The sequence below is a fragment of the Phyllopteryx taeniolatus genome, chromosome 22, assembly GCF_024500385.1.
Source record: "Phyllopteryx taeniolatus isolate TA_2022b chromosome 22, UOR_Ptae_1.2, whole genome shotgun sequence".
Lineage (NCBI taxonomy): Eukaryota > Metazoa > Chordata > Actinopteri > Syngnathiformes > Syngnathidae > Phyllopteryx > Phyllopteryx taeniolatus.
Genome location: NC_084523.1, coordinates 4,087,382 through 4,115,245, shown reverse-complemented (window position 1 = coordinate 4,115,245; position 27,864 = coordinate 4,087,382). Strand labels below are relative to the sequence as shown.

At 41.9% G+C, this 27,864-nt stretch overlaps 3 protein-coding genes across 6 annotated transcripts in view; 2 read left to right on the top strand and 1 right to left on the bottom strand.

Moving 5' to 3' along the window:
* Window positions 1-12,550, top strand: part of LOC133472004 (receptor-type tyrosine-protein phosphatase zeta-like) — a 44,655-nt gene extending 32,105 nt beyond the window's left edge. For 2 of the 3 annotated variants that reach the window (XM_061762232.1, XM_061762230.1), the window contains 29 exons: window positions 1,014-1,165; window positions 1,242-1,337; window positions 1,442-1,508; window positions 1,589-1,746; window positions 2,334-2,481; window positions 3,729-3,913; window positions 3,982-4,108; window positions 4,181-4,230; window positions 4,293-4,766; window positions 4,865-5,045; window positions 5,135-5,338; window positions 5,939-6,083; window positions 6,178-6,269; window positions 6,347-6,432; window positions 7,088-7,108; window positions 7,362-7,458; window positions 7,541-7,623; window positions 8,249-8,383; window positions 8,488-8,619; window positions 8,701-8,858; window positions 8,943-9,078; window positions 9,487-9,633; window positions 9,712-9,805; window positions 9,913-9,986; window positions 10,101-10,229; window positions 10,307-10,459; window positions 10,757-10,899; window positions 11,140-11,275; window positions 11,352-12,550. In XM_061762232.1, coding sequence (XP_061618216.1) covers window positions 1,014-1,165; window positions 1,242-1,337; window positions 1,442-1,508; window positions 1,589-1,746; window positions 2,334-2,481; window positions 3,729-3,913; window positions 3,982-4,108; window positions 4,181-4,230; window positions 4,293-4,766; window positions 4,865-5,045; window positions 5,135-5,338; window positions 5,939-6,083; window positions 6,178-6,269; window positions 6,347-6,432; window positions 7,088-7,108; window positions 7,362-7,458; window positions 7,541-7,623; window positions 8,249-8,383; window positions 8,488-8,619; window positions 8,701-8,858; window positions 8,943-9,078; window positions 9,487-9,633; window positions 9,712-9,805; window positions 9,913-9,986; window positions 10,101-10,229; window positions 10,307-10,459; window positions 10,757-10,899; window positions 11,140-11,275; window positions 11,352-11,495 — 3,947 coding nt within the window. In that variant the 3' untranslated portion in view covers window positions 11,496-12,550. The remainder of the gene's footprint in view (window positions 1-1,013; window positions 1,166-1,241; window positions 1,338-1,441; window positions 1,509-1,588; window positions 1,747-2,333; window positions 2,482-3,728; window positions 3,914-3,981; window positions 4,109-4,180; window positions 4,231-4,292; window positions 4,767-4,864; window positions 5,046-5,134; window positions 5,339-5,938; window positions 6,084-6,177; window positions 6,270-6,346; window positions 6,433-7,087; window positions 7,109-7,361; window positions 7,459-7,540; window positions 7,624-8,248; window positions 8,384-8,487; window positions 8,620-8,700; window positions 8,859-8,942; window positions 9,079-9,486; window positions 9,634-9,711; window positions 9,806-9,912; window positions 9,987-10,100; window positions 10,230-10,306; window positions 10,460-10,756; window positions 10,900-11,139; window positions 11,276-11,351) is intronic. The other variant, XM_061762231.1, reaches the window with a different exon arrangement.
* A 59-nt stretch (window positions 12,551-12,609) lies between these two features.
* LOC133472010 (HMG box-containing protein 1-like) lies at window positions 12,610-17,906 on the bottom strand. The gene is made up of 13 exons (XM_061762253.1): window positions 17,849-17,906; window positions 17,037-17,132; window positions 16,823-16,900; window positions 16,552-16,741; window positions 16,251-16,338; window positions 16,032-16,143; window positions 15,274-15,368; window positions 15,006-15,162; window positions 14,715-14,859; window positions 14,516-14,634; window positions 14,110-14,290; window positions 13,890-14,031; window positions 12,610-13,815 (listed from the first exon to the last, which is right to left on the bottom strand). Exons 1-13 carry the CDS (start codon window positions 17,895-17,897, stop codon window positions 13,795-13,797), a joined length of 1,473 nt encoding a protein of 490 aa, XP_061618237.1. The 5' UTR covers window positions 17,898-17,906; the 3' UTR covers window positions 12,610-13,794.
* Window positions 16,597-27,858, top strand: pik3cg (phosphatidylinositol-4,5-bisphosphate 3-kinase, catalytic subunit gamma). Of its 2 annotated transcripts, XM_061762234.1 has the most exons (25): window positions 16,597-16,727; window positions 16,837-16,902; window positions 19,141-19,360; window positions 19,430-19,601; window positions 20,099-20,361; window positions 20,755-20,841; window positions 20,915-21,015; window positions 21,088-21,257; window positions 21,336-21,523; window positions 21,646-21,753; window positions 22,013-22,097; window positions 22,174-22,606; window positions 22,885-22,983; window positions 23,070-23,205; window positions 23,490-23,555; window positions 23,667-23,810; window positions 23,881-23,962; window positions 24,955-25,058; window positions 25,142-25,288; window positions 25,546-25,636; window positions 25,721-25,851; window positions 26,171-26,282; window positions 26,356-26,513; window positions 26,592-26,673; window positions 26,848-27,858. In XM_061762234.1, the coding sequence occupies exons 3-25, from the start codon at window positions 19,148-19,150 to the stop codon at window positions 27,045-27,047; spliced, it is 3,372 nt and encodes a 1,123-aa protein (XP_061618218.1). In that variant the 5' UTR covers window positions 16,597-16,727; window positions 16,837-16,902; window positions 19,141-19,147; the 3' UTR covers window positions 27,048-27,858. The 2 variants fall into 2 exon arrangements, with proteins under 2 accessions (XP_061618218.1, XP_061618217.1); XM_061762233.1 differs by lacking the exons at window positions 16,597-16,727; window positions 16,837-16,902 and adding an exon at window positions 18,358-18,526.
* Window positions 27,859-27,864: the final 6 nt, after the last annotated feature.

The window sequence follows — 27,864 nt, the reverse complement described above, 5'->3', positions numbered from 1 at the left end:
AACTTTCCAGACGCAAAAAAAAAAAAAAAAAAAAGCTTCACAACACGGGGGTTAACGAAGGAGAGGAGCCATGAGGATTTAAAGGAACAGAGCGAGAAAGAGTCACTGAAGGAGAGGCAGCCAGAGGCACAACACTACAGAGTGAGCATGTGGAGAAGGGAAAAAAAGATCAATGTCAAGAGGGAGAGATGAAACTGAGCGAAAGAAAAGAGTCAATAAAGGAGCTGGAGGCTAGAACAAGAGGTATAGACAAGAAGTAGCACTCGTGAAAAATCGGGACAACGTGAAGAGACGGCGAAGGAAATGTGTAACGAGTGATGTCTTACCTGATAAACAGTCTGCTCAATCTCACTATGTAGGCACTATGTGTTATCAAAACATTAAAGATCCTTCGAACTAATCTCTTTCTCTCCCTCTCTTTTAAGTCAGAGAGGAAATTAGATATCAGGACAGGTGTAGCGATGCAGAGCTGCCATGATGTGATGAGGAATAATGTATGAGCTGTACAGTCTCACTTAACTGTATTTCATATCCTGTTAGGGCTTAATATCCGAGAGGAGCTACTTGGAATTTATTAGGCACACGTGCACAATCTAATACAAGAGGAATGATGCAGTGCCGTTATACAACCACAAACAAGTCAATGAATACTTCTTTGATACAGTATTTTTGATACAGCTCTTGGATTTGAGCTCATTAGATTGTGCACGTGGCCCTCATATTGTGTCGAGTATGTACAGTATCTCACAAAAGTGAGTACAATGTAAAGTAGTCAGTGTACACCTTGTAGAACAGTGTCATTTTACTGTACCCTCAAAATAAAATTCAAAACACAGCCATTAATGTCTCAACCGCTCGCAACAAAAATGAGTGCAGTACTCCGCTAAGTGAAAATTCTGCCCAATTAGCCATTTCCCCTTCCTGCTGTCATGTGACTTGGTCTCAGGTGTGAATGGGGGAGCAGGTGTTTTAAATTTGGTACAACCTCTGAAGTACATGTATGCGTGTTTTAGTGGCTATCAATGTGGATGGCGACTTCTACATAAGTGGAGGTGGACTGAGCTCCAGGTTCCGTGTTGATACCATCACCTTCCACTGGGGGCGCTGCAATGCTACTTCAGATGGGTCTGAGCACAGCCTCAATGGGATGAAATACCCTCTTGAGGTATTCAAAATAAACTTTCTTCTGGTATGTTTATCTTTACCCTTGCTTTTGGCTAACTTGCTTACATTTATTTCAGATGCAAATCTACGCTTATGACCCAGATGCTTTCCAAAGTCTGGAGGAGGCCATCAGGGAGGGAGGCAGGATTTCGGCATTAGCTGTGCTGTTTGAGGTAAGTCAACATTTTGATATCCGCCTCGGTATCATCAGCAGTAAGGCTTTTCCTCCTTAAATAGAATGATTCATTCAATTTACTGAAGAGGTGCAATTCTGCAGATCAGCTTAGATGACAACGAGAACCTCAATCCTGTCATAGATGCTGTCAACACTGTTAGTCGATTGGGTGAGTCACCTTAAAAATCTTTCATTAAAGAATATTTTTTGGTGTGGTTCCTTTTCTTACTATTTTGTGTTGTTGGGCAGGTAAGAGTGGATCAATGGAAGCTTTGGCCTTGCAGTCCTTGCTGCCAAATAACACCGCCAAATACTACATCTACAACGGCTCACTGACTTCTCCTCCCTGCACGGAGACGGTCGAGTGGGTCGTCTTTAAACAAACCGCGGCCATATCGGAAACACAGGCGAGTAGACATGACACAAATGAGGTACAGTTACACAATTTAATGAAAGCTGAAAAATCCTGACAAACATGCTCAGATTCGTGATGCAACTTGATGACTGGTTTTGGCTTAGTTGTCCTTCACGACTGTAGACAAAAAAAAAAAAACAGCCAAATACTGTGCAGCATAGTAATGAAGTGATGCAACATGACAGCTTTAGTCCAGTTTTTAAGTGGGGAAAAGGGGCATTTGGTATTGTCGTGATTCCATATTTTTGGAATTCTTGCCATGCAGCGTTTTGGAAGCTCTTGTCTTCTGCTAATTGTCTCTAACTGATGACTATAGAAAGACACGGAGGTCATTTTCAGTGGTTGTTTGTTTACAGTACAAGCCATATTTGTCTGCATGTGTTAGTGCCCATTTGCATGACGGAAATGAAAGTGACAAGGCATGACACGGGCACATAGGCGCAAGCTAAAAATAGAACAGTGCTCGCTATTGGCCTGGCACAAACACAAGCCTCTTACACATAGTGTTTACTTTGGCATTGGTATCAAAACAAGAGAGATACATATTTGTTTTGTGGTGTTCACCGTTCCTCCCTGCAGCTGGAGGTCTTCTGTGAGGTGATGACCATGGAGCAGGCGGGCTACGTGATGCTGACAGATTACCTACAGAATAACTTCAGAGAGCAGCAGCAGTTCATGGGGCAGGTGTTTGCCTCGTACACAGGAGTAGAGGACGTGCCCACGCCTAGTATGTCATAATTCACCCCTCACATGTTTGAAAGGCTTTTTTTTGTTTCACTATCCTTTAGCACAGGGGTTGTCAAATCTTTTTAGCTCAAGGTCTACTTTCGATTTTTAAAACAGACAGATGGGACAGGTCATTTGCACATGAAGTTGAAAAACAGTTTGAATAATACATTCAAATTGTATTATGTTGAAATTGCAATTATTTATAAAGACAAAAATGTTAAATGTCTTTGTTAAACTTTTTGTTTTATAAAAAAAATCGACAAATTATTTACTAAAAGTCATAATGAAGAAAGTTATAGTTGTATAAAAAAAACATTTTTGTTTTATTTTTCATGTTATTACATATATTATTAATGTTAAACTTATGTAAAAGTGTTTACTAATATTTTAGTTTATTATTTACAATAAACTAACTAAATATTTTCAAATTTATTAAAATATTAAATGTACTATATATGTAAATGTGTACTTTTTAACTATTTGTATTATTTTATTTACAATAAATTACTCAATAAATCATTAATTGAGATAAATGCAATACAAAATAAAATAAAAAGAATAAATGCATTTATTAATTAAATAATGGCGCTCACGAGCCATACTTTGCCCATGCGCGTTTAGTCACTTTTTGTTCCATTCAGCCAACCAAACGAACTTGTCAGAAATGTTTTTTTTTTTGCGTGTCTGAAAACGGCAGACAATAAAAATCCTTTAAAAAAATAAATAATTTGCTTTGTTGAAACTGTGTTGACTGAGGCCACACAGGCACGACAATGCAAAGTGAACGTGGAGCACCTTGTGGTCACAATGCCTGCATCCGCTTCCTGCTTAATGCTGTCTTGTCCTCCAAGGTCAGCCCACAGTAGCAGTCATCAAAAACTATAATTTCGCTATCCTCCCCATCTGCATAAATTCAAACTCAGACATATAAAGTAGGTCTTTTAGGTTGCCAGGGAGCTCGACTTTGTAGATCAGGACCCCTTTTTCCCCTCTCAATTTATTCTGTAGCTCTTTTTGAAATTGAAATAAAGTATTCAGTATTTCCGAAAAGGGCCCTTCTGCCTGGAACAAATGTATGCACCGCACACGCACTGGCCACTTATTGCCAAGCGCTTTCCGATACTTCTGTTCTTTGTAAATAAATTTTATTGAATAGTCAAGCACAGCTTTACTATTTTTATTAGTTTTTATCTTGATGTTGTTTTCGGCATCCTTACACAATTTACATGCTCTTCGTGACTCCAGCCTGCAGTTCAGCACCAGAAAATGTCCAAGCTGACGCCCAGAACGAAACAACCATTGTTGTGACGTGGGAGCGTCCCCGCGTGGTTTATGACACGACCATCGACTGGTACACTGTCACCTATGAGAGGCTACAAGGCCAAAACCAGAGGAAGCGGGAGTACAGGACTGACGGGGATCAGGATGTGGTACGTGTATATTTGTGTGTATGTCCATCCTCTACTACTGTATTTCAATTCAATTTGGGTTTTTACAGGGAGCCATCATCTACAGCCTGCTGGCCAACAGCAGCTATGTGGTTCAGGTGGTGGCTGTTTGCACCAATGGTCTCAGAGGAAGATGGAGCGTTCAGATTATAGTGGACATGCCATTAGAGGATCCTGGTACGAGCATGCATAGAGCACAAATATGAATTTGCTCCAGCACAATTGTATATTTATAGGTTTCCTTTCTAGAGAGTGATACATTTCCGGATGTCTCCAAAGACTTTAAAAGCAGCAAAGAGGTAAGTGACCATCTTGAAATGTTAACTTTCTTGATTTAATAAAATCACGCTTTCATTGTTAGCCGTCACCAAACATCAGATGGCAGAATCCGGAGAATCCCAATCCCTTAGATTTGACTCCAGTAGATCACAGTCCAGTGGAGGAGATCCCAGCAGAGCAGACCAGAGTTTACCAGAACCAACCCACACACCAGCCCCGGCTGAAATCAACCCAGAACCCCCCGGTCCAGGTCACCACTCAGTCAACCCCAAAGCCTCCTCCACCCGAGTCGCCCGTCCAGAAAACACGGCTCAACCCCAATGGGAAAAAGAAACCCAGCAAGTCTAAAAGTGACGATGTGAGCAAAAACCAGATCGATGACGGGAGGAGAACTCGAACACAACGGATATTTACCCATGGTGGCTTGGATGGGAACGGTGCAATCTGGGTAACTGGTATAACCGAGCAGCCGGGCTTCCTGTTTCCTGTTTCTGCACCTAACACTCTGCCTACGGTCCGCCGCCAAATCACAGAAGAGGCGTCTCTGCCGCATCAGGTAGTGACGATAACAATTTACCAAACTACTCAGAGCAAAATGTTTTACAGTAGTCTACTGCTGTACTGACAATCTCTTTATTCGTTTTGTCATTACAGACACAAGATCTCAATCCAACAGATCCAAGTGAAAGTGACCTCCCTTCTCCTGAGTCGGACCTGTACTCCTTCTCTGTGGAGGATATCCAAGTCACCGATGTCTTCTATGAAGACTCAGTCAACAGCTCTTCATCCCAAATCCCCACTTCCCCCTCAGTGGGATCCACTGTTACACTGCCAGGTCAGCTAGGCAATGTTACAGTCGAACTTTAACCCTACTACTCTAAATATTACATCAGTGGTTCTCCTTATCTACATTTTGTTGCATAGATACTGACGTGGCCAAAGGGACGCCGCAGTCCTCTGAAGACAGCGATTCACCTGTGAACAAACCTCCGGAAACGAGCACCTCGTTCTGGATCCCTGACAGAACGGCGACCGGGAGCAACAACCTCGCCGATACCGTTTACAAGTCTTTCACCTCCTCCTCTCTCCTCAGGGTGCTCATGCACACCACCCAGCCAATGTTTAATGGTAATACTCCAAGACCACCTCCCTCAGTATTGCTGGGGTACTGACTGCAGGCTCAGAGTGTGTTCTCATGCCTTTAAAACAACACTGTACACTCCCTGGACAATACGTGTGTTTCAATAGCAGCCTTGAATTGACAATATTATGGGTTTGACATATTTTTTTTCGCTCAACAATGAATACAGTTCAGACTATTCAGCTTCTGTGTGTGTCATCTCTTAGTAATGATGGACGCTGTGTTGGCAATAATAGCGTGGCCTTGGTAATGCTAAAGAGTAAGCTCCTTGTTGCTTGTCACAAATTAAATGAGTGTAATTTTCATCAAATCTTTTTGTCAGCATCCGACTCTGTTAACTGCTTGAATCCACTTATGCTTCAGAAGTGGAATATTTTCATCTGCAAGGGGGTTTATTCCTTTGTGTTACTCAAGTGCACTCTCTGGTGGATGTTTTTCCTCAACCATTCCAAACACTAGAATTTTACTGGATTGACAGTCTTGTACATGAAGCTCCTGTTCCCCCCCCCTCTTGACATTGTGTATGTAGAAATGCTTTTACTTTTACTTTTAAAGCTAGGGATATTTTTTCTCTCTTTTTACATCAGAAGGAAGCAACAGCAGTCACGAATCGCACGTCGGGTTGGTTGGCGTTGCGGACAGGGAGAAGAGGACCGTCATTCCTCTGGCTGTTGTCTCCACTCTCACCATCCTGTGTTTGCTAGTGCTGGTGGGCATTCTGGTCTATTGGAGGTACACAAACAACAAAGATGACATTGCAATGACCAACGTCACTTTTGTTCATCTCAGTTTTTGTTTAGTTTTTTTGTATTTGCTTATGTCACAGAAACTGTTTCCAGACGGCTAACTTCTACCCCGAGGACAGCACGTCACCTAAAGTCATATCAGCTCCGTCCACACCTCTGCTGCTCGCCACAGGTAATGTTCACGCGAGTCCCTCATAACATTGCTGTTAATATTTGAAATGGGAGTTCCATTCGGCCCTTGTGTGCCAGATGGTCACGAGCCACTGACGGTGAAGCAGTTTGTGAAGAACGTCATGGAGCTCCACAACACCAACACGTTCTCCAAGGAGTTTGAGGTGTGTGCGATGTCTGTGGCACTACTGTTGTTTTTGTTTGTGTGGTGGAGTTATTAGAGGCAGACATTGCACTAGCTGACAGTACCTCATCTGTCACAGCTTTTTAATAATGCACTTCCATTTTTGCTAACATCATGCTGTATAGGAAAAGCTTTTAGCAACGTGTTAGTATGCGCAAGCAGTTACGTAACAATTTTAAAGAAGGATTCCCACAAACCTATCTGTCATCACTAGTATAAGTCAATTTGAAGATTAATTACGATTCCTTGGATTGGTGTCAAACGGGTGCATCTGCATGGCATCAGTCCCCCCTGTTTCCTAGCATGAACCTCCAGTGTAACACACACAGACAGGAAATTCAATGAATACTTCCATCTTGTAGCTGTCATTGTCTTTTGGCCCCTTTACGACAGATAAGGACTAAAATTTGCATCTTTAAGAGAGAAAATCACAGTCTGAATGAGACATAAGCGATAGAGGTGAAACCATAGCTTCTGACTTAGCGCTCAACCTCTCTGTGTGTATATGAACCCCTTGTATCTGTACCTGCACTGACTCCCTGTCTGCCTGTGTGTCACCACCCCCAACCCCCTGATTCTCCTTTCACCACTGCCATCGTTGTGCTTTCTGCATCCTCACTTCCACCCTCCATTAGATTGTGAAAGAATCCTATGAGGTAAGATGCTCTCCATCCCTTTAAAGTCGACTTTGTTTTTTCTAACTGACACAGTGTAATGTATGTGTATAATGCAGGCTCACAACAGGCTTTTTTTGAGGCGAAGACAACATGTTGAAGCTGATACATTTTATTGTGTTAACTTTTAATGGTTGCCTGTGAGAACTAGTAATACCCTACCTCACCATCACAGATGCAGGTATATCGACTTTGCTGATGATTTAAAACGTGTATATTTTGTGTTGTGTTGTAGGAGGTACAAGCGTGCACAGTGGACATGGGCATCACTGCAGACAGCTCCAGTCAACCCGAGAACAAATCCAAGAACAGATACATCAACATCCTGGCCTGTACGTCTCAATACAGCATTGCTTTCACAGTTTTGCACAAACCAAATGCGATGTAACGTTATAAAGCATTCCCCCCTCCCAGATGATCACAGTAGAGTGAAGCTCACCAACAGTTTGGACAGAGACGGGAAATGCGAGGACTACATAAACGCAAACTTTGTTGATGTAAGTGTGGTTTTTATTCAGCCAGTTCAAACTGAGGTTATTTCAAGGCATATTTCATACAGGCTTTGTTTAAAACTATGTTGCTTATACAGTGGTGCCTTGAGAGTTTTGCGAGATACAAGCCATCGTTCCGACGATTTTTTGCTTTGATTTATGAGCAAGCATTTGAGATACAGTGAACTCACCTCACTTCAGAAGAAGTTTGGAAGAACAATTCTTCAAAAAAGAGGCTTCAATTTCTTTATTGACACTCCCAGTTGAGAATTACATGTTGTGTATTAAAATAAGTTAATGCTAACAAACAAAGCAAAATGAATGTGGTGGTGTTTAAATGTTTTAAGCAAAGGATATTTGAACACAAACACTGGATCAACACAAACAGTATAGAAATGCTCACGGGCATATGTTTTTATGTTATGTCTCTTTTTTTTTTTTTTTTTTTTGTTAATGTACAATATTATAGAGTGCTATTTTCCTTATTAAAAAACACATTGCAAATTTCTCAAGGCACCACTGTATTTTGAAGCGGGCCCAGCAGAGCTCTCACTTCAGCATCAATGTAAAATGAATGTTTTAAAACAGCTTTTGTGAATATTTCTTGACCAAGTAGTTGTTTCGTCCGTAGGGTTATGAGCGTACCCGGGCCTACATCGCAGCCCAAGGTCCTCTCAGAGCAGGCAGGGAAGACTTCTGGAGAATGATCTGGCAGCAGAACATTGGCGTCGTCGTCATGATCACCAATCTGAAGGAGAAAGGACGGGTGAGAGCGCATGCCACTACGTTACTAGTACTTTTTTCTGATGCTGTCATTGCCCCAAATCTAGATATTCATTCATTTGTGTTTTTTTCTGTTTTACTTAACAGACCAAGTGTGATCAATACTGGCCAGAGGATGGGCAGGAGCAATATGGTTCATACCAGGTGACCCTGAAGAGCAGCAATACCCTTGCTTACTACACACTGCGGACATTCGTTGTCAGAGATACCACAAATAAGGTCAAAACACTCATTGGCAGTACACTCCTCCTCTTTCTGAACCTGAACACACAAAGACCACAAACATCTCTGGTCCTCCAGGTATCCCAGAGGAAAGTCGAACACACAGTCCAGCATTACCACTACACCCAGTGGCCAGACATGGGCGTCCCGGAATACACTCTTCCCGTCCTGTCCTTCATCAGAACATCCTCTCGGGCCAGAACGCAGGAGATGGGACCCGTCTTGGTTCATTGCAGGTAGCCTTTACATGCTGTATATGCGTGTTTACATTGTTAATGGGCAGAGTGAAGTATTATGATCATTTTGTGTTTGCGTCACAGTGCTGGTGTAGGGAGAACGGGGACCTATATTGTCATAGACAGCATGCTGCAGCAGATCGAGGATCAAGGGACGGTGAATGTCCTCGGTTTCCTTAAACATGTGCGGACTCAGAGGAACTTCCTAGTTCAGACAGAGGTAAACAAACACATCCACGACATATTTAGTCAGTGATTCTCAATCACTTTGCGGGAAATTAGAATTTCACTGAATTACTGAAGCCGGAAAATTATTTACGAACATGGTCACGGAACGAACTGAACTCGTATCTCAAGGCACCACTGCATATCACCTCTGTGTTCAACTAAAATGGCCCAGATTCCACACTGAGCAAGTACATTTGTGAGTCAATTGAGACGAGATCGTCAGTACTTTTAGGGACATTTTAGTTTTGTGGCGTGCCATGAGATTTTTCTGAAGTAAAATTATGCGCCTCCGTAAATGTTTGGAAACACTGTATTAAGTAATGAATCAGGGTTTGGGCCACTTACAAAGGCATTGTGCACAATTTAAAGCCTCCGATGTTGTGGTTTTTCTTGCCTCTAGGAGCAGTACATATTCATCCACGACGTCTTAGTGGAGGCCATCTTGAGCCGCCACACCTCTGTCGCCTGCGACCACCTCCACTCGTACGTGTCCGGCCTGCTGACACCCGGAGTGTCAGGCCGGACGCGCATGGACAAGCAGTTCAAGGTACATGTTGTACATCCACTCGCCATATATTACATACATTAATGGTTTATTAGGATATGATGATGTTGGATTTCTCAGTTGATCAGTCAACGCCAAGCGAAACACGCCGACTACAGCACTGCTCTCCGAGATGGCAACGCTATGAGGAACAGAGCCAGAGCGCTGATGCCTGGTGAGCCTCAAGTTCACATGTACCTGCAAAACCACAGAATCTACCCCAAGATACGATACTATACTCTACTGCGCGTGTTTCGTTTCCTCATGTGTTTGTGTTTGCAGTGGAGAGATCAAGAGTTTGCCTAACTGCCACTGCAGTAAACTCCTCAGGCTATGTCAACGCCTCCTACGTGCTGGTAAAACAAACTCAAACGCATTGCCTTTAAGTTAAGAAAACTGTCACGCATTCAAGTTATTTTTCTGATGATGTTTTCCCGTAATCCTGCTGGTGTTTTCGTTTTAAATCACAGGGCCATCGCCACAGTAAGGAATTCATCGTGAGTCAGACGCCGCTCAGCAGCACCGTGGAGGATTTCTGGCGAATGATCTGGGAGCATAACACACACACCGTCGTCCATCTGCCCGACGCGCATTGTCAGGTTAGTGCATTATTTATTCGCTGTTTGTTTCTAATTTAAAATGTATTTTTATACACACTGCATGTCTCTTTTTGCAGAGTGAGGACTGGGACCCGTGTGTGTATTGGCCTTCTGAAGAGCAGATTATGAACTTTGAGGGATTTACTGTGTTGTATTCAGGGGAGAGACACGTGTGTCTGTCCAATGACGACAAAGTGCTTGTGCAAGACGTCACGTTAGAATCCACGCAGGTAATTACCAATATTTGAAATATAACTTATGTGCTCACATTCAGGTCCTAACGTCAGCAACAGTTCTTCACTACTTCACCCCAATACTTAGTATCACAGTAATCCCCTGCTGTTTCTCGTGTTCACCTAAATCGAAGATTTTTTTGTATTATCTACACAATTTATGCTTGTATTTTTAGTGTTCAAATACATTTACAATATGTTTGAAAAGTCTGTTTTAATAGGTTTAAATGTGTTTAAAGCATAGTTAATGGCTAAAACCCCTGCTATAACTGTCTAAAATGCTTTCTTTTCGAGAACAATTTTGTTCTGGAGGTCCGTCTATACAGCGCTTCTTGCTGGCCCAACCCTGACAGCCCCATTAGGAATGGTTTTGAACTCGTCAACATCGTCAGTGAGCACAGGAGACGCACACACGGACCGACAGTAGTACACGACCCGTGAGTACGCCACCCATTTATTGTGAGACTGCATTGAGAAAGAGTATTCCCACGATAAAGTGCAAGTTCACATTTTATTTCACATTTCTCACGTTCTACATTTCAACAATTCATTTAATTCCACAGCATTTCTCAGCTCCTCACCATTCACACACAATTTCTAAAGAAAATACATTATTTACTTTTATGATATATATATATATATTTGTTTTTTTTCTTTGACTTTTTGTGTGCATGTAGGTTGGGAGGCGTTACGTCGGGTCTTTTTTGTGCCCTCACGACTTTGTCCAATCAGCTGCAAGAGGAGGCGCAAGTCGACGTCTACCAGGTGGCGCGAATGACCAACCTCATGAGGCCGGGGGTGTTTAATGATATAGTAAGTACTCAGACACACACACTCACCCCTCTCAGTAATCCACCATAATGTGGAGACCCCCCTCAACCCCTTTTAGGAGCAGTACCAGTATCTGTACCGGGCTGTGCTGAGTCTGGTGAGCAGCCAGGAAGACCAGCGAGCCCTCCAGAGTCCAGAAACCAATGGATCAGTACTGCTGGGGAAGACTAACATTACTGAAAGCCTTGAATCACTCATGTAGATGACACACACACATGCTAATGCATACATAATAACCGTACAGTACATGTACTGGTCAGTGTTGAGGCTCCTCTGCAAACGTCCAAGAGCTGTGAGTACTTTTTACATGCTTAAAGGTCAAATGCAATCTAAGATGAAAAGGCCAATTGTCTCACTGTCAACATTGTAATAGCCATTTGATCACGCATAATGTGACAAAATGTACCTGGAAGTGTTTCTCAGCTGAGCATCCGTTCAGCAAAATAAAACGATGGGCACGGCCTAATTTAAAATTCTAAATTAAACACTTCCTCGTTTCAATCTGATATGCGTTCATTTCCGTGATATTGGCTATTTCCAACATCAAATGTTTTCCAATCATTGTTCCATTCCAATTTGCTTCCTAAAGCAGAATTTCAAGATTTAAGAAATACAAATGACAACCTAATATTTTTCAGAAGTAGTAATGGGAAACTACTGCAAAGGCCATTGGCTCTGTGGCCTTTTGTAATAATCCAAGCTCTTGTACTTCAAAAGCTTTTTTTGCTCCTGCGACTGTTTGACTAAACCAAAATAACGCTCTGTGATCTGTCTTTTTTTCATTATTATTATTATTATTATTTTTTTTTTTACTAAAGCTGGCTACTGTCTTGTTTGCACTTGTTGAGTCAAATATGAAAGGTTAGACACTCCATCCAAATTCTGTTGTGAGTATTGAAGATATTTGTCAGTATTTTGTCCAGGTCTCCTATCAGACACGATCAATTAATCAATCAGCTTTCTTCGACAGCAACTATATTACAGAACCTTTTTTGTGTAAATATCCCTTAAATACCAAAAGGCCAAATTGATGTATGTTTTTACTCTATCTATATTTTCTATGACATTTTTCTAGCCATTTACACATACTGTACAACTGTGTGAATTCTATTTGATAATTTCACGTACAGATCATAGATTTAACTCATTGTTAACGCTTTTTTATCATTCCGGTAATTGTAGCAAGTTAACATGTCTGCAGCCACAAACGTGTGCAGTATGTAAATAGCAACAGATTGAATAAAGACTTGAATATGATTTTTTTGGGGGGGGGAAATGCAAGTCTCTTTTTGTACACAAATGATTGACAACAACTCTTCCCTTTCAAGCTTTAACATGCTTTTGTTTTATTTTTTAAACAGACGAGTGAATAATTCACAAACACAAAAAGTTATGAAAAATATTTGTTATTAAAGCTTTGCAGTCACACACGATAAAGTGTATATAGTGCTCCATAAATAAACCTCGTAAATAATACAGGCTCAATGTAAAGTATGCAATATTTCTTTCACCACACCTTCTCAGTTATATTATACAAATGTTTGATGAATTATTTACAACAGACTGTAATAGACATAAAAATCAATTTTTTTATGCCCACTAACACCACCAACTAACACAATACCTCATTAATACCTCAAAATGATTGAAAAAAAAAATAAAAATACATTTGAAATATTTCACTATGGCACATACCGTAGATTGAAGACTACAATAATTATTATTATTGTTGTTATTTTGACCTTATTATTATTATTATTGTTGTTATTTTGACCTTATTATGGCTGAAATCTGCATTAAGGGTTCTATTTTGTTGACATCCCCGTCTTAATAAAGAGCGTATCCATCATTTACATAAAGTAACCTAAAAAGCAGTTGTAAAAGAACTGCTCATTAATTTACAATTTGTTGTTGTAGTAAAACATATCTATTCGATGTATAACATAAAATATTAAAACATGCATATTTAACTAAATCCTTTTTGAAAAAGCGAAAAAAAAAAAAGCACCTGCTTTAAGAATATTGCAAGAATCTAGAATCATTGATGCAGATAAACCTGACCAAACAAACAAACAAACAACTGGTAGCTTCTTAATGTACTCTTGAATACAGTACATATCCTCCTTGGTGCTTTTAAGCAAAGTGGTTGAAAATGTGAAGAAATCCTGATTTTTAAAGCACTTAATCTCTTATGTGTAGCACCAATTCAAAGCATAAGCTGTAAAAGTGAACATTTTATACCAGGGGTGGGCAAACTGTTGTGCTTAAGGGCCACATTAGATTTTTTAAACGGACAGATGAGCCAGGTCATTTGTAGATGATGCCAAAAAAATAATGTATGTCTTTAAGATATTTAAAATAGTTTATTTGAACAATCAAATAATAATTTAGTCTCATAATTTATGAGTCGCGTTTGTTTTAATCGCCCTTAATCACAAAAGAGGCCCGAGTGTGTAGCTTTGCGAATTGTGAACGTGCATGTCGTCCTCCATCAATTGTCTTTACTTGTCCCCTTGAATACACTGTTGGCAAAAAAATAAGACTTTATTACAGTGGTGTAGAATTAAAGTGACTGTATAGATGTGTGTGTCCTCACATAGTCGGTGCGTTTGCGTTTCCAACAGTCTGGGTCGAGCCTCTTCTGTTCATCAGCGAGTGCTTTGGCCTGCAAGGTAAACACACGACGCTCTTCGCTTCGCATTTTCCTCCAGCGCTCGCCAAGGAGCACGCTGATCGCTCTGCAACACACACACATGCACATTTTACACACATGACCAGCACAGACACACAATACTGCTGTTAAGGTGCACACTAACCTGTTGTCCTTGCCCGGGTGCATCTGTGTGTACCGCACCCTGAATTTCTTGGCAAAAAGCATGAATGCATTCATTGGCCGCTTGCACTTGGGCGTGGTGTGGTTACTTCCTGGTTGGCTGACACTCTGGCTTTTGATTGGCTTGCAGTGAGGACCACGGGAGTGGCTGGGTGTGGGAGTGTCTGTTGGTTTTTGACAAGTTCACACAGCTTTTTCTCACCATTTTTTTTCTCATCAATTTAACAATCTCAAGAGCCCCAGACATGACAAAAACACTAGCTGTGCGTGCCCACAAATTAGCATTTTGTGTGGACTTTGTATCTATAGCATAGCCCCAATGTATGTATTTATTTTTATCCCCATGTCACGTCTGGGGCTCAGTAAATGTCAATGAAGGGATATCAAACCTTGTAATGTGTATCTGTCTGGAGAAACAGTTACCCCGCTGGACTGGGAGGCATATCGCCGTCGGGCCATACTGCTCAGCAGGTAAACCGCAGAAGAGTCCAGTGGTGTGAAATCATAACTGAGAAGACACACATTGAAGGAACTACACTTGTAATTGTGTCAATCGTACATGCACAATGTCATGTACCTTTTCAATACCTTTTAAATGTGTCAAAGACAAGCGAGTCATCTGTATGTTCGGCATCTCTGTGACCTGGAGGCAGGCACACATCACCGAGCTCCATTTCGTAGCCTGCTATCCCATAATGCACCACAGTCAAGCTTGGGTAGAATGATGACCAACCTGATAAAAAGGAGAAATACAGGTGTTACCAAAATGTTGAAAGTATGTCAGTATTTTATTATTCAGTATTCTATCATTACATGAGGCACTTGGTGAGTCCTCTCTGTGGAAAGTGCTACATATACAAAATGCATTCACTTACGTACCTTTCTTTTTAACGTAGAACGGGTGGTCGAGTTCACAGCGTGCAGTTAACAAGCCTTGCCCAAAAGCGCCAGGGTCAAAAGTCAGCTGCAAGACGGCCTGACCAGAAAGCACATTTTCTGAATGTGCCACGAGCTGCAAACCCTCAGCGCCATAACGCTGCAAAATAGAAGGTTTTTGGTCAAAATAATTATAACTTGAGTTGTCAAATTATGTTTTTTATTTTTTTTATTATTTTTTTTAATACACATATATATATATATAATGTACCTTCAAAGATATGGACTGTTCCTCATTGCCAGACTGAAGGTCCTCAATATTTTGCCATTCTCGACTGGAGCCACTATGGAAACGCAGGTGAGTACCTGCACACACAAAACAGCTTCTCTGAAACTACCCTAGTATTGACAGCCCACCTGAAAAGTTGATACACCATTGTAAAATGGCTGTGTTTTTCCAAGTAAAAAAATACTTTTCAAAAATCATATCAATTTTTAATTTTTCTATGAATTATTATTAATTGTATTTTGTAATATTTTATGACCATATGTTATTACGCTGATTGATGATTTCTTGTCATTCAGCAAAAAAATATGCCGGTTTTTTAGTCAGAGAAATGTGAAACATTTCTGATTTCTGATGCCGTCCATTTAATTTTAAGTACTTTTTAAAAATGACAACCTTACAATTCTTTCTGGGGAAAACAACTGAAATCATTTTTGTCCACTGCAAAAATACACATACAAAACATTACACATTTAAAAAAAATGTTCTTGAATAGTCTTTCATACAGGGCTCTCTCTGAGAGATTCCAGAATGTTTTGGTTTCGCCATTTTAGATTTGGATTGATGCTGTAGTCGCAATTCCTCTTACATCTCCGCATTCTAGCAGACCCCTGAATTTTTTTTCTTCTAAAATACATGGGTTTTTAATTCCCTAAAGCCCCAGTTGCATTCATTTTAAATCTAAAAAAAACCAAAAATGGATACATTCACATTCTCATTTGGACTTGCGTGTGCTTGTGTACCTTTCAGAAAACAGTGCCAGGCGGTGGCAGGCCAGGAGACACTCCAGGCCGTGTCCTCGTCATCGGAGAGAGAGGATCTGGCGGACACCTCAGAGCTACATTCACTGGTCGTCTGTGCGAACATAAAGCAAACATCAGGCCACGAAGCGCTTCTGAAGTGGGTCAGTCGTTTCATTGATGGTGGGTTGAAGTGGGAGTGAAGAGATGAGTTTGCTGTACCCTGCCTCTGCGGGGCGACGGCTTGCTGCTGGAGTTAGGTGGGGGAGGCCGGGCATACGAATGTAGATCGCTTTGGGCAGAAGAGGAACTGAAAATGACAAACGAAGATGTATGCAGTATTTACTTTAATTACTCTATTCAATGCACAACTTTCTGTCCTCTAACAAGAAGCTGAATGGTAAAATTCACAACACAAATTTTCAAGGACAATGACGTCTATGTCTTCACTGTCGTTGATCAAGTGTTATGGCTAATGAATGAATGAATGCTATTAACAGTTAAATGGTATGTGTGATTGTACCTGCTGTGTGGAGGCTCCTGTAGGAGTGGGCTTTGAGGCCCGGTGGCAATGTGAGCCAGCTGCGTCAGCCAACGGGTATCCCCTAACTGCACACGTTGCCCCCGAAGGGACTCCGCCAGGCCCACCTCTACTTGATAAACCGCCGTCAACTCTTTCTCCTCTGGAACCTCCTGCAGGTTTGGAAGATCAGCTGAGGAGAGATCGGAGGCAATTTTGAGTCTTTATGATGCCAATTTCTCGCTATAAAGGTCAAATACTTGGTGTTATTTACCATATTCCATTAAGGTATCATTCCTTGTGCCATGTGAGGATTCATGTGATTGATCCTGATCCACTTCCACAATCTCTTCTGTGAGTATAAACACAAATCAAGACACCCATTGTCCACTACGTTTTGGCCAAACGGGTGTGCCGTGGCCGCCAGAAACCTAGTGTAAATGTAGCCTAAAAAAAGAGAGACGCTTGACTGTTGCCATGGGGATTACCTGCATATTCGCTTTGAGGCTCAGGCTCCTTGTGCTGTTTGGGGTCACCACCAGTCAGGCCTTTTGGGATCACCATCTCCCACATCTCAATGCCCACTGAAACAATAAGTGTAATTACAAATATGTCACATGAAGAAAAACATCTTTCCATGAGTTCAATTTTTTTTTGTTTATTCCTGAAATAGTCTATTTTACCCCCCCCCCCCCGAAATTTCTTTTCATTTTTTTTCTTCCGTTGCACAATATGTTCATCATGTGACAGCCTCTTGTTTATAAACTTCGAGCCTCCGCGCATGCGCGTAGCGACCCATTCATTCAACGCTGTAAAAGACTACAACAAATAAAAGAGTAGCAATTCACAAAAGTGTTGTTATAATCATTTATTCAGACAATGTCTCAAAGAGTCGTATTCAAGGGACATAAGTACAAGAAGAAGCCGTTTGATCTGTCACTCCATGAAAGTACTTTAAAAAAATAGGGATTTCCGTCGACGAATACGAGAGTTTTATATGACTAATAACTACTATTCATACGAAAAAACGACGTCTGTGTTGAGAAAACGAGAATAAATATAATCAATGCGTCGAATGGGTTTGGGGAAAAGGCCGTTTCAACAAAAACAACTAACGTCAACAATGAAGCTTTAAGAGCGAGCAGTGGAGCTCGTATTTGTGACAACGACAGCCCTCGTCATCTCAATATTGTCTCGTATATTCCAACTTTAGACGCTATTCATTACATTGATGCGGTCGCTTGTCGAATTCGACGCTTTAAAACCCGGAAAAGTTTTAATGAACTTTTTCCTCACTCACCTAAACAGTGGCCTTGTACGGGGAAAGTAGGTTGGTATAAACATATCATCTTCGCTGATCCTATTGGCCCAATGGGATGTCAATCAACGACTCTTTGCATCCCCATTGGTCGTTTGTTTACAGACGTCTCTGTTATCAGGATCAAGGATCAAAAACGATACCAAAACATTACATTGCATTATATTATTTAATGTATTTTGTTGTACTGTTACAGTATTTTGAAGTTTTGAGTAATTGGAGCGCTTGTACTGTTATGCGTGTAATTGTTAGATTTGTCATCAACTTATTAAGTATTACGTTAATTACACGAAAAGGTCCAGCCTGTATTTTTATTCGTTCAATTTAATGTAAACGATTCACTTTGTGATGTTCTTCAGGTTGAAAAATTAAAATGCAGGTACTTCTTTTGGCCGCTGGAGAGCAGCAAACATGGAAGCTGATCGAGCTTTCGACCAACTGAATGGTTATACAGTATATCCGAATGGCACTTTATTTTGAAGGCATCACCGGATTCTGCTCACTCTTCATGCAACGTTAGAAGAGTAGGTCGTCAACCGGGCAGGGAGTCAACGTTGTTGAATCCCTTTTAAACAAATTTTACATGTCCTCTATTCGTCTCTCTTAAATGCCTAAATTCGGGTTGTTTGCCGCGGGTGTCATCACCCTACGCGTCCGTTGGTAAGTTTTCATTCGAGACTTTCTGGCACTTGTACCGTTATAAGTCAGCCTTCTTGTGGGCCACTTCCGCTAAAGTTGTGACGTCCACGCTCCTTCTGTTCTCAAGTAGTTATTTCGTGATATATTCTTTGGCATATAAATCTCAGATATGTCAGAGTATATATTTAAGACAGCGTGTCAATACAGTGTCATTTTGTGCAGTTTTACATTTGTACTATCCACTTTTGCTTCCTGTTTTCTCCCCCCTCCCCAAAAAAAAAACAAAAAAACAACGCCAGTCATTACATCCTCTTTATTTAAATAATAATATAAAATGACAACAGACCCGAGTTTAAGTTGATATATTTCTGTACAACGTCATTTGAAGACACTTTCTCACTATTGTTGGTGCATATTTGGATTTTTGCGTCATTGCATATGTGCTGCAAATCTTTTAGATTGTGTGGACATTTCCCTTGTGGAGCCCCCTTTTGGACACCAGATAGCTTTACAGTTGAATTTAGGTCTGGGCTCTGGCTGGGCCTTTCCTTTTATGCCCCTGGGCTCCTTTACAGAAAACAACGTGAAAATGATTCTGCTCAAAATCAACGTGTCCTCTTCTTTCGCTCCTCAAGCTAGGTGATGGACGAGCAACCGATCCAGGTGAGCGACGAAGAGCGAGTGGTGTTGCGAGAAGACAGCCGGAGGCGGCGACGAAGGAAGGCCATCACGTCGTCCTCCTGCGCCTCCATGGATCACGTTGTCGTGGAGTTCGTTCTCCCCACATCATCGCAGGGCGGCGACTGCCCTGACTCGCTGCAATTAGATGTTGCGGGAAACTGGACAGTGGAACAGGTTGCTCATTTTTATTCAATTGTCTACCCAAATATCGCTTGAGGTGACTTTCAATATCTGTGCTTCCAGGTGAAGGCTCAGGTGTGGCTCAATGCAGTGACGTCCAACCTCTGTCCGGAATTCTACCAGCGGTTTTCTCCTGACCACTGCATCTTGCTCTACCAGAAGAAAGGCAACACGTGCGAGATCTACGATAAGCACCAAGTCTTCCAGACGCTGGACTGCGTACACTACTGGAGAGGTTTGTTCATGAACAACTTCCTGTCTGCGGCAGTGATTCCCAATCTTGATGGAGCCAAGGCACATATACATTACAAAACTTTTGCTGCACAGCACCAAACAAAAATGTTTCCATGATATAGCGGGGATTTCTGCGATGGACATGTAGACACGTTCCACAAACATTCTGCAATAGGTGATCCACTAGACTGAAATAATGATGATTTCCTCTCAATTTACTCACAAATGTTTTATTACTCATTGTGAATTCTGGGTCTGTTTAGTTGTCATTCTGTTTTATGAACGGTATTGGGTAGATACACAGGTTAACTGTACCTTTTGCCATCTAATGGAAGAGCATTTAATTGTTCTGGCTGTCACTATAAGTCACTGGCATAGACGGATGAAAAAAAATATGCATAATTTGTAGTAGTCATATTTTCCGCACACTGATGTGCCAAGGCACAGTGCTTGGGAATCACTGCAGGATGACGCATGGGTGTTTTTATTTTTTTAAAGCTCTGAAGAAGGACGTGGGCCGGCTGAAGCTGGTGCCTCGTCCGCAGCCCTCGGACGAGACCCTTCAGTACCAGCGGTTCCTCAACTACCTGATCGGCTACGACGTCACCGACGTCAGCAACGTGCACGACGACGAGCTGGAGTTCACGCGCAGGAAGCTGCTGACACCGCGACGCATCGAGCTGTCCGATCGCGACACAAAGTTCTACTCCATGGACCCCTGGGTGACACACAAGCCGCTGCCTGAGCACCTCCAGGGGAAGGTACGTTCAGATTTCGGTTCGAGTTGTATTTTTCTCCTACTAGGCTCCATATTGAAACAGCACAACATGCATAATAGCACAGTGGCACACACTGAACTACAGTATTTACATTTTAAATCCTGGTTTTCCATATCCTGCAGTTTAACCATATTCTGTTTTCCATCTTAAGAATTTCAAATCATGCACCCTACTGTCATTATTTCAACCGTTCTGCCTTTGTTCTCAAAACACATTGTGAGTGAAGTGGTCACATTTCATGAAGAAGTTAGAGCTTCTAGTTTCCCTCAAAGATGTTTCCTATCTTATCTTGTGTGTTCAGAAGCTCTAATTCCATTTAAGATGCGTATCATTAATGTGCGTTATGTTATTGGGCTGCCCTGTTCGTCCTCTCAGGTCAGTAACGGCCACGTTCTGGTGGTAATCCACATCAGCATAGCCAGTCAAACCATCAAGGTGTCCATTGACGACACACCAGCACAGGTACCATAAAGTGTTGCACTTCACGTTCTCAATCTGCTTTGTGACATCTCGCATTTTTAACTGTCCTGTTCAGGTGTTGTCCAGCTTCTTCTCCAAAACAGCAAATAAGAGAGGGTTGCTGGGGATTCCTGACAACACGTGCGAGGCAGACTTTGTGCTACGCGTGTGTGGCAGGTTTGTTTAAATCAAGACAGCTACGATGAAGTCCTGAGATCAGATGAATTAGTTTGATTCGTTTTTCCACAGGGAGGAGTACCTGTATGGAGATAAACCACTGTACAACTTCAACTGGATCCGTCAGTGTCTGAAAAACGGCGAGGAGATCCACTTGGCTCTGGAGACGCTGCCGGATCCTGAACTGGATCTGGTCCACGAGGAGGACTGGGCCCAAGTCGACGATTGCACTGGTGTCGCAGGTAATAATTTTTACACTGCTTAATGTTTGGGCGACGGCTGGTCATTTGAAGTTTTTGTCCTTTTTTGTGTTATCCCAGGCACGCATGAGCAGCTGACCATCGACGAGAAGGACCACGAGCGAGTGTTCACCATCTCCATGTGGGACTGCAACAGAAAGTTCCGGGTGAAGGTGATGGGAATCGACATCCCAACTCTTCCCAAAATTCCCGACTTTGTCGTGTTCATTGAGGCCAGCATCTTCCACAGTCAGCAGCTTCTTGCTCAGGTAGATAAATCGTCCCGATCCGTAAATGACACATATAGTGTATTGTTTGTCATTTTAAATTTTTTGTCTGAGACACAAATAAAATCAGTTTCAACCACAGAAGCCTCACTTTTGTATTTAAGGAGCGGACGGCCCCCAAGACCTTCAATGAAGAGGTGTTGTGGAACTGCTGGTTGGAGTTTAACATTAAAATCAAGGACCTGCCTAAAGGCTCTCGACTCAACCTCCAGGTATTTTTTTATTGCTATTATCATTTTAGATATATTTAGCATGGTGAACAAGTGGGTCGCACATCTGTCTCACAGTTCTGAGGTCGTGGGTTCAAATTTTTTTTTTTTTTAAATGAGAGGACCCCATCCAGCAAGTGCTTTAATGGGGACTTCTGAAATCACAGATTTTCACTTATTGCGGGTGGGTCGAGAATGCCCCTGCTGCAATAAACTGTGATGATTTTTGTGAAGACATTACAGCATCTCATTTCCTTCCCAGGTGGTGTGTAGGAAACAGCCCCAGACTCCAAACTCAAAAGGACCTTCTTACCAGGATAACACATCAGGAGGTGGAAGTCACGACGGTAAGGCCGTCTGACATTCTGTCAAAGTCAAAGCTCCGCGAAGCGAGCTTCACCTTGTCTGCTGCCGTTTATCAAGGCAAGACGAAGAGCCGCCTCTTGTACTACGTCAACCTGCTGCTGATAGACCACCGTTCGCTGCTACGCCAGGGGGAGTTTGTCCTGCACATGTGGAAAATGCCAGAGAAGAGCGAGGAGAGCAGCAGCAGCAGCATCAACGCCGACAAGCTGACGTCGGCCACCAACCCGGACAAGGCTTCGTCCATGGCCGTCGCCATCTTACTGGATAAGTACTGCTACCCCGTGGTGCTTCCCAAGAGCCGCGACCTGAGCCGGGACGGCGGTCACGCAGCGGAGGACGCCGAAGGATGCGAGCGAGGTCAAAGGGAGATGCCAAACCACCTGAAGAAACAGTTTGGAGCCATCGTGGCCACCGACCCCCTACATCCATTGAGTCCTGAGGACAAAGAGCTACTCTGGCATTTCCGACACGAGTGTATGCGTGACGTGAGGTAACTCGATAGTCAAACGTACAGTGGATATAAAAAGTCTACACACCCCTGTTCAAATGACAGGTTTTGGTGATATATACTGTATGTATATATTTTCTTTTTTCATTTGACTTGTCCAGGTTGTAGGTCCCATTCATGCTGGAAACAAAGTTTTGAAATGTTGGATTGAGGTGTGACTGATTTATATATCATTTCAACAGTGGTGTTTCGCGTTTATATATCCACTCTGCTTGCATTGTGTTCGAACATTACATAACATTACAAGGTCTTCCTCACAGGGCCTATCCAAAGCTACTATCTTCAGTCAGGTGGGGGAAACGGGAAGATGCCCTCGCCACCCACCGGCTGTTGGAGCGCTGCACTGCATGGGACAGCAGGTAAGAATATTTCAACTGTTGTTTCTGAATAATTCCTACTGCTGTATCGGACCACAGTCCTTACTATTCCTGTTGTTGCGGTTCAGTGTTTTGGACGTCGGCTTGGCCATGCAGCTGCTCGACTGCCACTACTCTGACGCACAGGTCCGTTCCATGGCCGTGAGGAAGTTGGAGACGCTGGAGGACGACGACGTGCTGCGATATCTTCTGCAGCTTGTCCAGGTCTCTTTACCACCAATAAAATTCTATCACAACAACAAACACAGCCTTTTATTGTTCACCTCTTAAATCTGGCTCTCAAAAAGCATGTGATTTTATAATATTTAAAGAGGATAAGTGTGTGTGCCCACACAGACACATTAATATTGCCTTCTTTGCTCGTTTCCTCCTTTTTTCTCACCCTCACTCCTATTTTGCTTTCATATGTTTGTCTGTGTTGTGAAACCTGTCATTCTGGAGCTACATTGACTTTACATAATATCTTATTGCTGTGTTTGTGTACACAGGCGGTCAAGTTTGAGCCCTACCATGACAGCGCCCTGGTCAGGTTCCTGCTCAAGAGAGCTCTAAGGGTAAGTAACACAAAAACATACGACACATATTACTGTCAGTGGCTACAAGTCCAGATTAAAAAAACTAAACAAAACAAAGCATCTTGTATTGTCTCTATTTTTCAATTTCAGAGTAAGCGTATCGGCCATTTCCTCTTCTGGTTCCTGCGCAGTGAGATCGCCCAGTCCAAGCATTACCAGCAGAGGTATGCGGTCCTGCTGGAGGCCTACTTGCGAGGGTGCGGCGAGGCCATGCTGCAGGATTTTGGGAAACAGGTGAAATATTTGTGCAATATTCTTTCACATCATCCATCACTAATTAATTCCATCATCTGGTGTATTGTAGGTGGAGGTGACCGAGGCTCTGCAGAAAGTCACCCGAGAGATCAAGACTATGTCTGCAGACAAGTATGACGTCACAGCACAAGGTAAACATGGACTTTTAGTGATTATAAATGTAAATGTATTATGCCCCAGGCATGCATATATATATATATATATATATATATTAAATTGACAGTAAAATAATGTTCATTTGCTGTGGTACTAATTTAACAACACAGTGCATCCAGAAAGTATTCACAGCACTTTACTTTATCCACATTTGGTATGTTACAACCTTATTCCATTGTACATTGTTTATTCCCCCTCATATTCTACACAATAAAAGGTTTTACAATGACTCTCATTGAAAAGTTTTAATTGTCAAATTATTGAGGAAAAATATTACATTAGCATGACAGGATATAGTTTCATGAAGTGATAAAATAATAATGCTCATTCATTAATTGTATTGTAATGTATATACTTGATTTGATTACAATGAATTCACCCATTATTTAATATTATATTTTTGTATTTTATTATTTATGAGATAAAATAATGAAATTAAAAAAAAAGTGTTGTTAACAAATGCCAAAAGATCACTGGGGTTGATCTTTGATCTCAGCCAGGTCTACCAGGTTAGATTTATTATTAGGAAGGCCAACGCCAGCCTTGCAGACCCCCATCACCCTCTTTTCACTGAGTTTGTCTTCTGCCATCAGGAAGGAGGTTGGCCTTTTCTAGGAAGCCAATGTCTAATAGATACCTGGGCTCATTCGTACTATCAGCTGTTAAGCATTTAAATCAGCTGTGAGATTGCACTCTGTGCATCATGATGACAACTTTGTGTTATTGTTTTATTCAAATTCAGTTTTTTTATTTTTTGTGTGTGTCTTCTTTGTGTTTAATTGTGCCTCACCGCTGCAAACCAAATCCCCCCTCAGCACAATTAAGATATTCTTTCTATTCTTCTAATTAATCACCTGGAGAACTTTCTCAATTGCCTTACTTATAAACAAAGGAAATTATTATTAATTATTTCGAGCCAGTAATTGGCAAGTGTTTGTAAATTGAAGTGAACACGTCTGCTTTTCAGTGGTGTGCCAGATGCGTCAGAAGCTGGAGATCCTCCAGTCGTCTGGTCTTCCGGAGGGTTTCAGGGTCCCCTATGATCCAGGTCTTAGAGCTGGAGGGCTGCTGGTAATGGAGGCGCACGCTTTAGTGACGTCCACACTGTCTGTGATTCCTTACTGAAACACTGCCATGTTTATTTTGGGACTCAGATCGAGCAGTGCAAAGTGATGGCGTCCAAGAAGAAGCCGCTGTGGCTGCAGTTTAAAAGGGCCGACCCCACCACTCTGTCCAAGGACCCCATTGGTATCATCTTCAAGCACGGTGACGACCTCAGACAGGACATGCTCATCCTGCAGGTGGCTCACAGTCTCACCCCCTTGTCGTACTTTATTTGATACGGACATCCAGTATATCACTCTGGATTGTGGGCTTACACAGGACAAGTACAAGTCGAGTAAGCTCATGTCCAACCTTTAAAGACACTACCTACTACTATTGATTTTGAACGACGTCAGCAAATGTGAAACAGTTTTTAACTAAACACATCATTGTACAGTGTTGTCTAGTTGTTTCTGGAAGACTGTTATGTTTTGTTGTTCTCCTTTCCCATCAGATTCTGCTGATCATGCAGTCCATCTGGGAAACTGAATCTCTGGACCTGTGCTTGTTGCCTTACGGCTGCATCTCCACCGGAAACAGGATAGGTCCGTCACATTAGGGGCCCTTAAATATATATATATATCCATATTTTATCTACAGCTCTTGATTCTTCTTCTTCTTGAGCGCAGGTATGATAGAGATCGTGAAGGACGCCACCACCATTGCTAATATTCAGCAGAGTGTCGTCGGAAGCACCGGAGCCTTCAAAGACGAAATCCTTCATCAGTGGCTGCGGGACAAGTGTGTCAGCGAAGACAAGGTAGTCCAGGATTTGAAAACGCAATGGCTTTAAGCCAGCCCTATAGTGATGTGTTTTTGTTTTCCTCTCTGTGTTAAAAGGAAGTAGCAAAAACGTCAGACAGGAAAAGGATGTGAGATTTAGTGGTTTCCTGTCACACAATGCACATATGCTACTTTTAGACTTGTCATCTGCGCCCAGTGTGTCTATTTCATGCATTTACGTTTGCTCTGTCTTGTATGAACCTGAATTAAGATTTAAAGAGAGTGTTTCAATGAATTTCTAAGCCCAACCAGTAGTGGAAGTGGTTTAAAGCTTGTGACAAAGTTGTTTATTTCAGTTTCAACAGGCTGTGGAGAGGTTTTTGTATTCCTGTGGCGGTTACTGTGTGGCCACCTATGTCCTGGGCATAGGCGATCGCCACAATGACAACATCATGATCACTGAATCTGGTAACGACGCGCGTGTCTCGCTTTGACGCTCACGGTATGTACCTGAAAATGAAACGTTTTGCACGCCCGCTAGGGAATCTCTTCCACATTGACTTTGGTCACATCTTGGGGAACTACAAGAGCTTCATGGGAATCAGTAAGGAGTGGGTTCCTTTTGTGCTCACGCCAGACTTCTTGTATGTCATGGGAACGTCGGGAAAGAAAAGCAGCCCACACTTCCAGAAATTCCAGGTACTTAAACCAGAATACATTTTTCATTTAACCCATATATGTGCACTTACTACATACTCCTTCTAATCTCTGTATCAGGATGTGTGTGTGAAAGCTTACCTCGCTCTTCGGCACCACACCAACCTCCTCATCATCCTCTTCTCCATGATGCTGATGACCGGTATGCTGTCCTTCCATACAGTGTGAAAGTGAACCTGTGAATAAATTCACCGAGTTTAATTCGCAATTTCAAACACATTTGGGGGTATCGGTTGCTTGCATTTTTTTCGAGTAATTAATTGTTTTACAATGCTATATTTTCTGTGGTTCAACATTATTTCTTGGCCCGTACTAGGCATGCCCCAGCTGACCAGCAAGGAGGACATCGAGTACATCCGCGAGGCGCTCACCGTCGGCCACAGCGAGGACGAGGCGCAGCGCCACCTCCTGGACCAAATCGAAATCTGCCGCGAGAAAGGCTGGATGGTGCAGATAAACTGGTTTGTTCACCTGGTGCTCGGGATCAAGCAGGGGGTGGAGAAACGGTCCACATGAGTGTTACTCAGCACCAGGAAAATTTAGCAGGCAAGATGTGTGGAAGACAATTTAAGAAAGAACAAAGCGTGATCTGAATTTGTTATAAAAATAACAACAATGCTCGTGATATGCTAAATTATATCTACTTCTTTTATACAGTGGTGATAGTTCATCCCATTACTGCTTTGACCAAGTCAATTGTAAAGTTTTCACGTCCCTGTAACAGTTTCTATACGGGTTTTCCCACTGCAGGTCTTAATGTTTCAAAAAATTGGCATAAAAAATGTAGCGTTCCTTTTTAGCGACTTTCCTTGTTGTATGACCTTTTGTGGACAAATGCCATCGCTGTATAGCGGTTCATCGACTGCGGCCTGGCTATGGTGAAGATGATTTTTTTTTAAGCATATCTACTATGCATAAATCCCCGCTATATAAAACTTTGCGGTTTATAGTGATTGAATTTTATGGGATTTTACAGCTTTTTACGTTAATGCTTTATTTCAATTCGCTCTCAACATAACAACCAGCTATCGCGTACCTTAGGCATTGCTGCCATCTAGGGGTATTCACAGCACACAGGACTTGTAACAGTATAGTATATATTTTTTAATTGTTCAAATTTGTTTATAATGTGTTTAAAAAAAAATTATGTTTTAATAAGTTTACATGTGTTTTAAAGCGTGTGGGAGGGGTAAAACTACTTTTATTAGTTTTTGATGTGTCTTTATATGTCTCTTGATGCAGGCTCAGCCTCTCCTGCATCATGAAGACTTAAAAAAAAATAAAGAAATGATTGACTGATGAATAAATCTTCTTCATTTTAAAGCAATTGTTA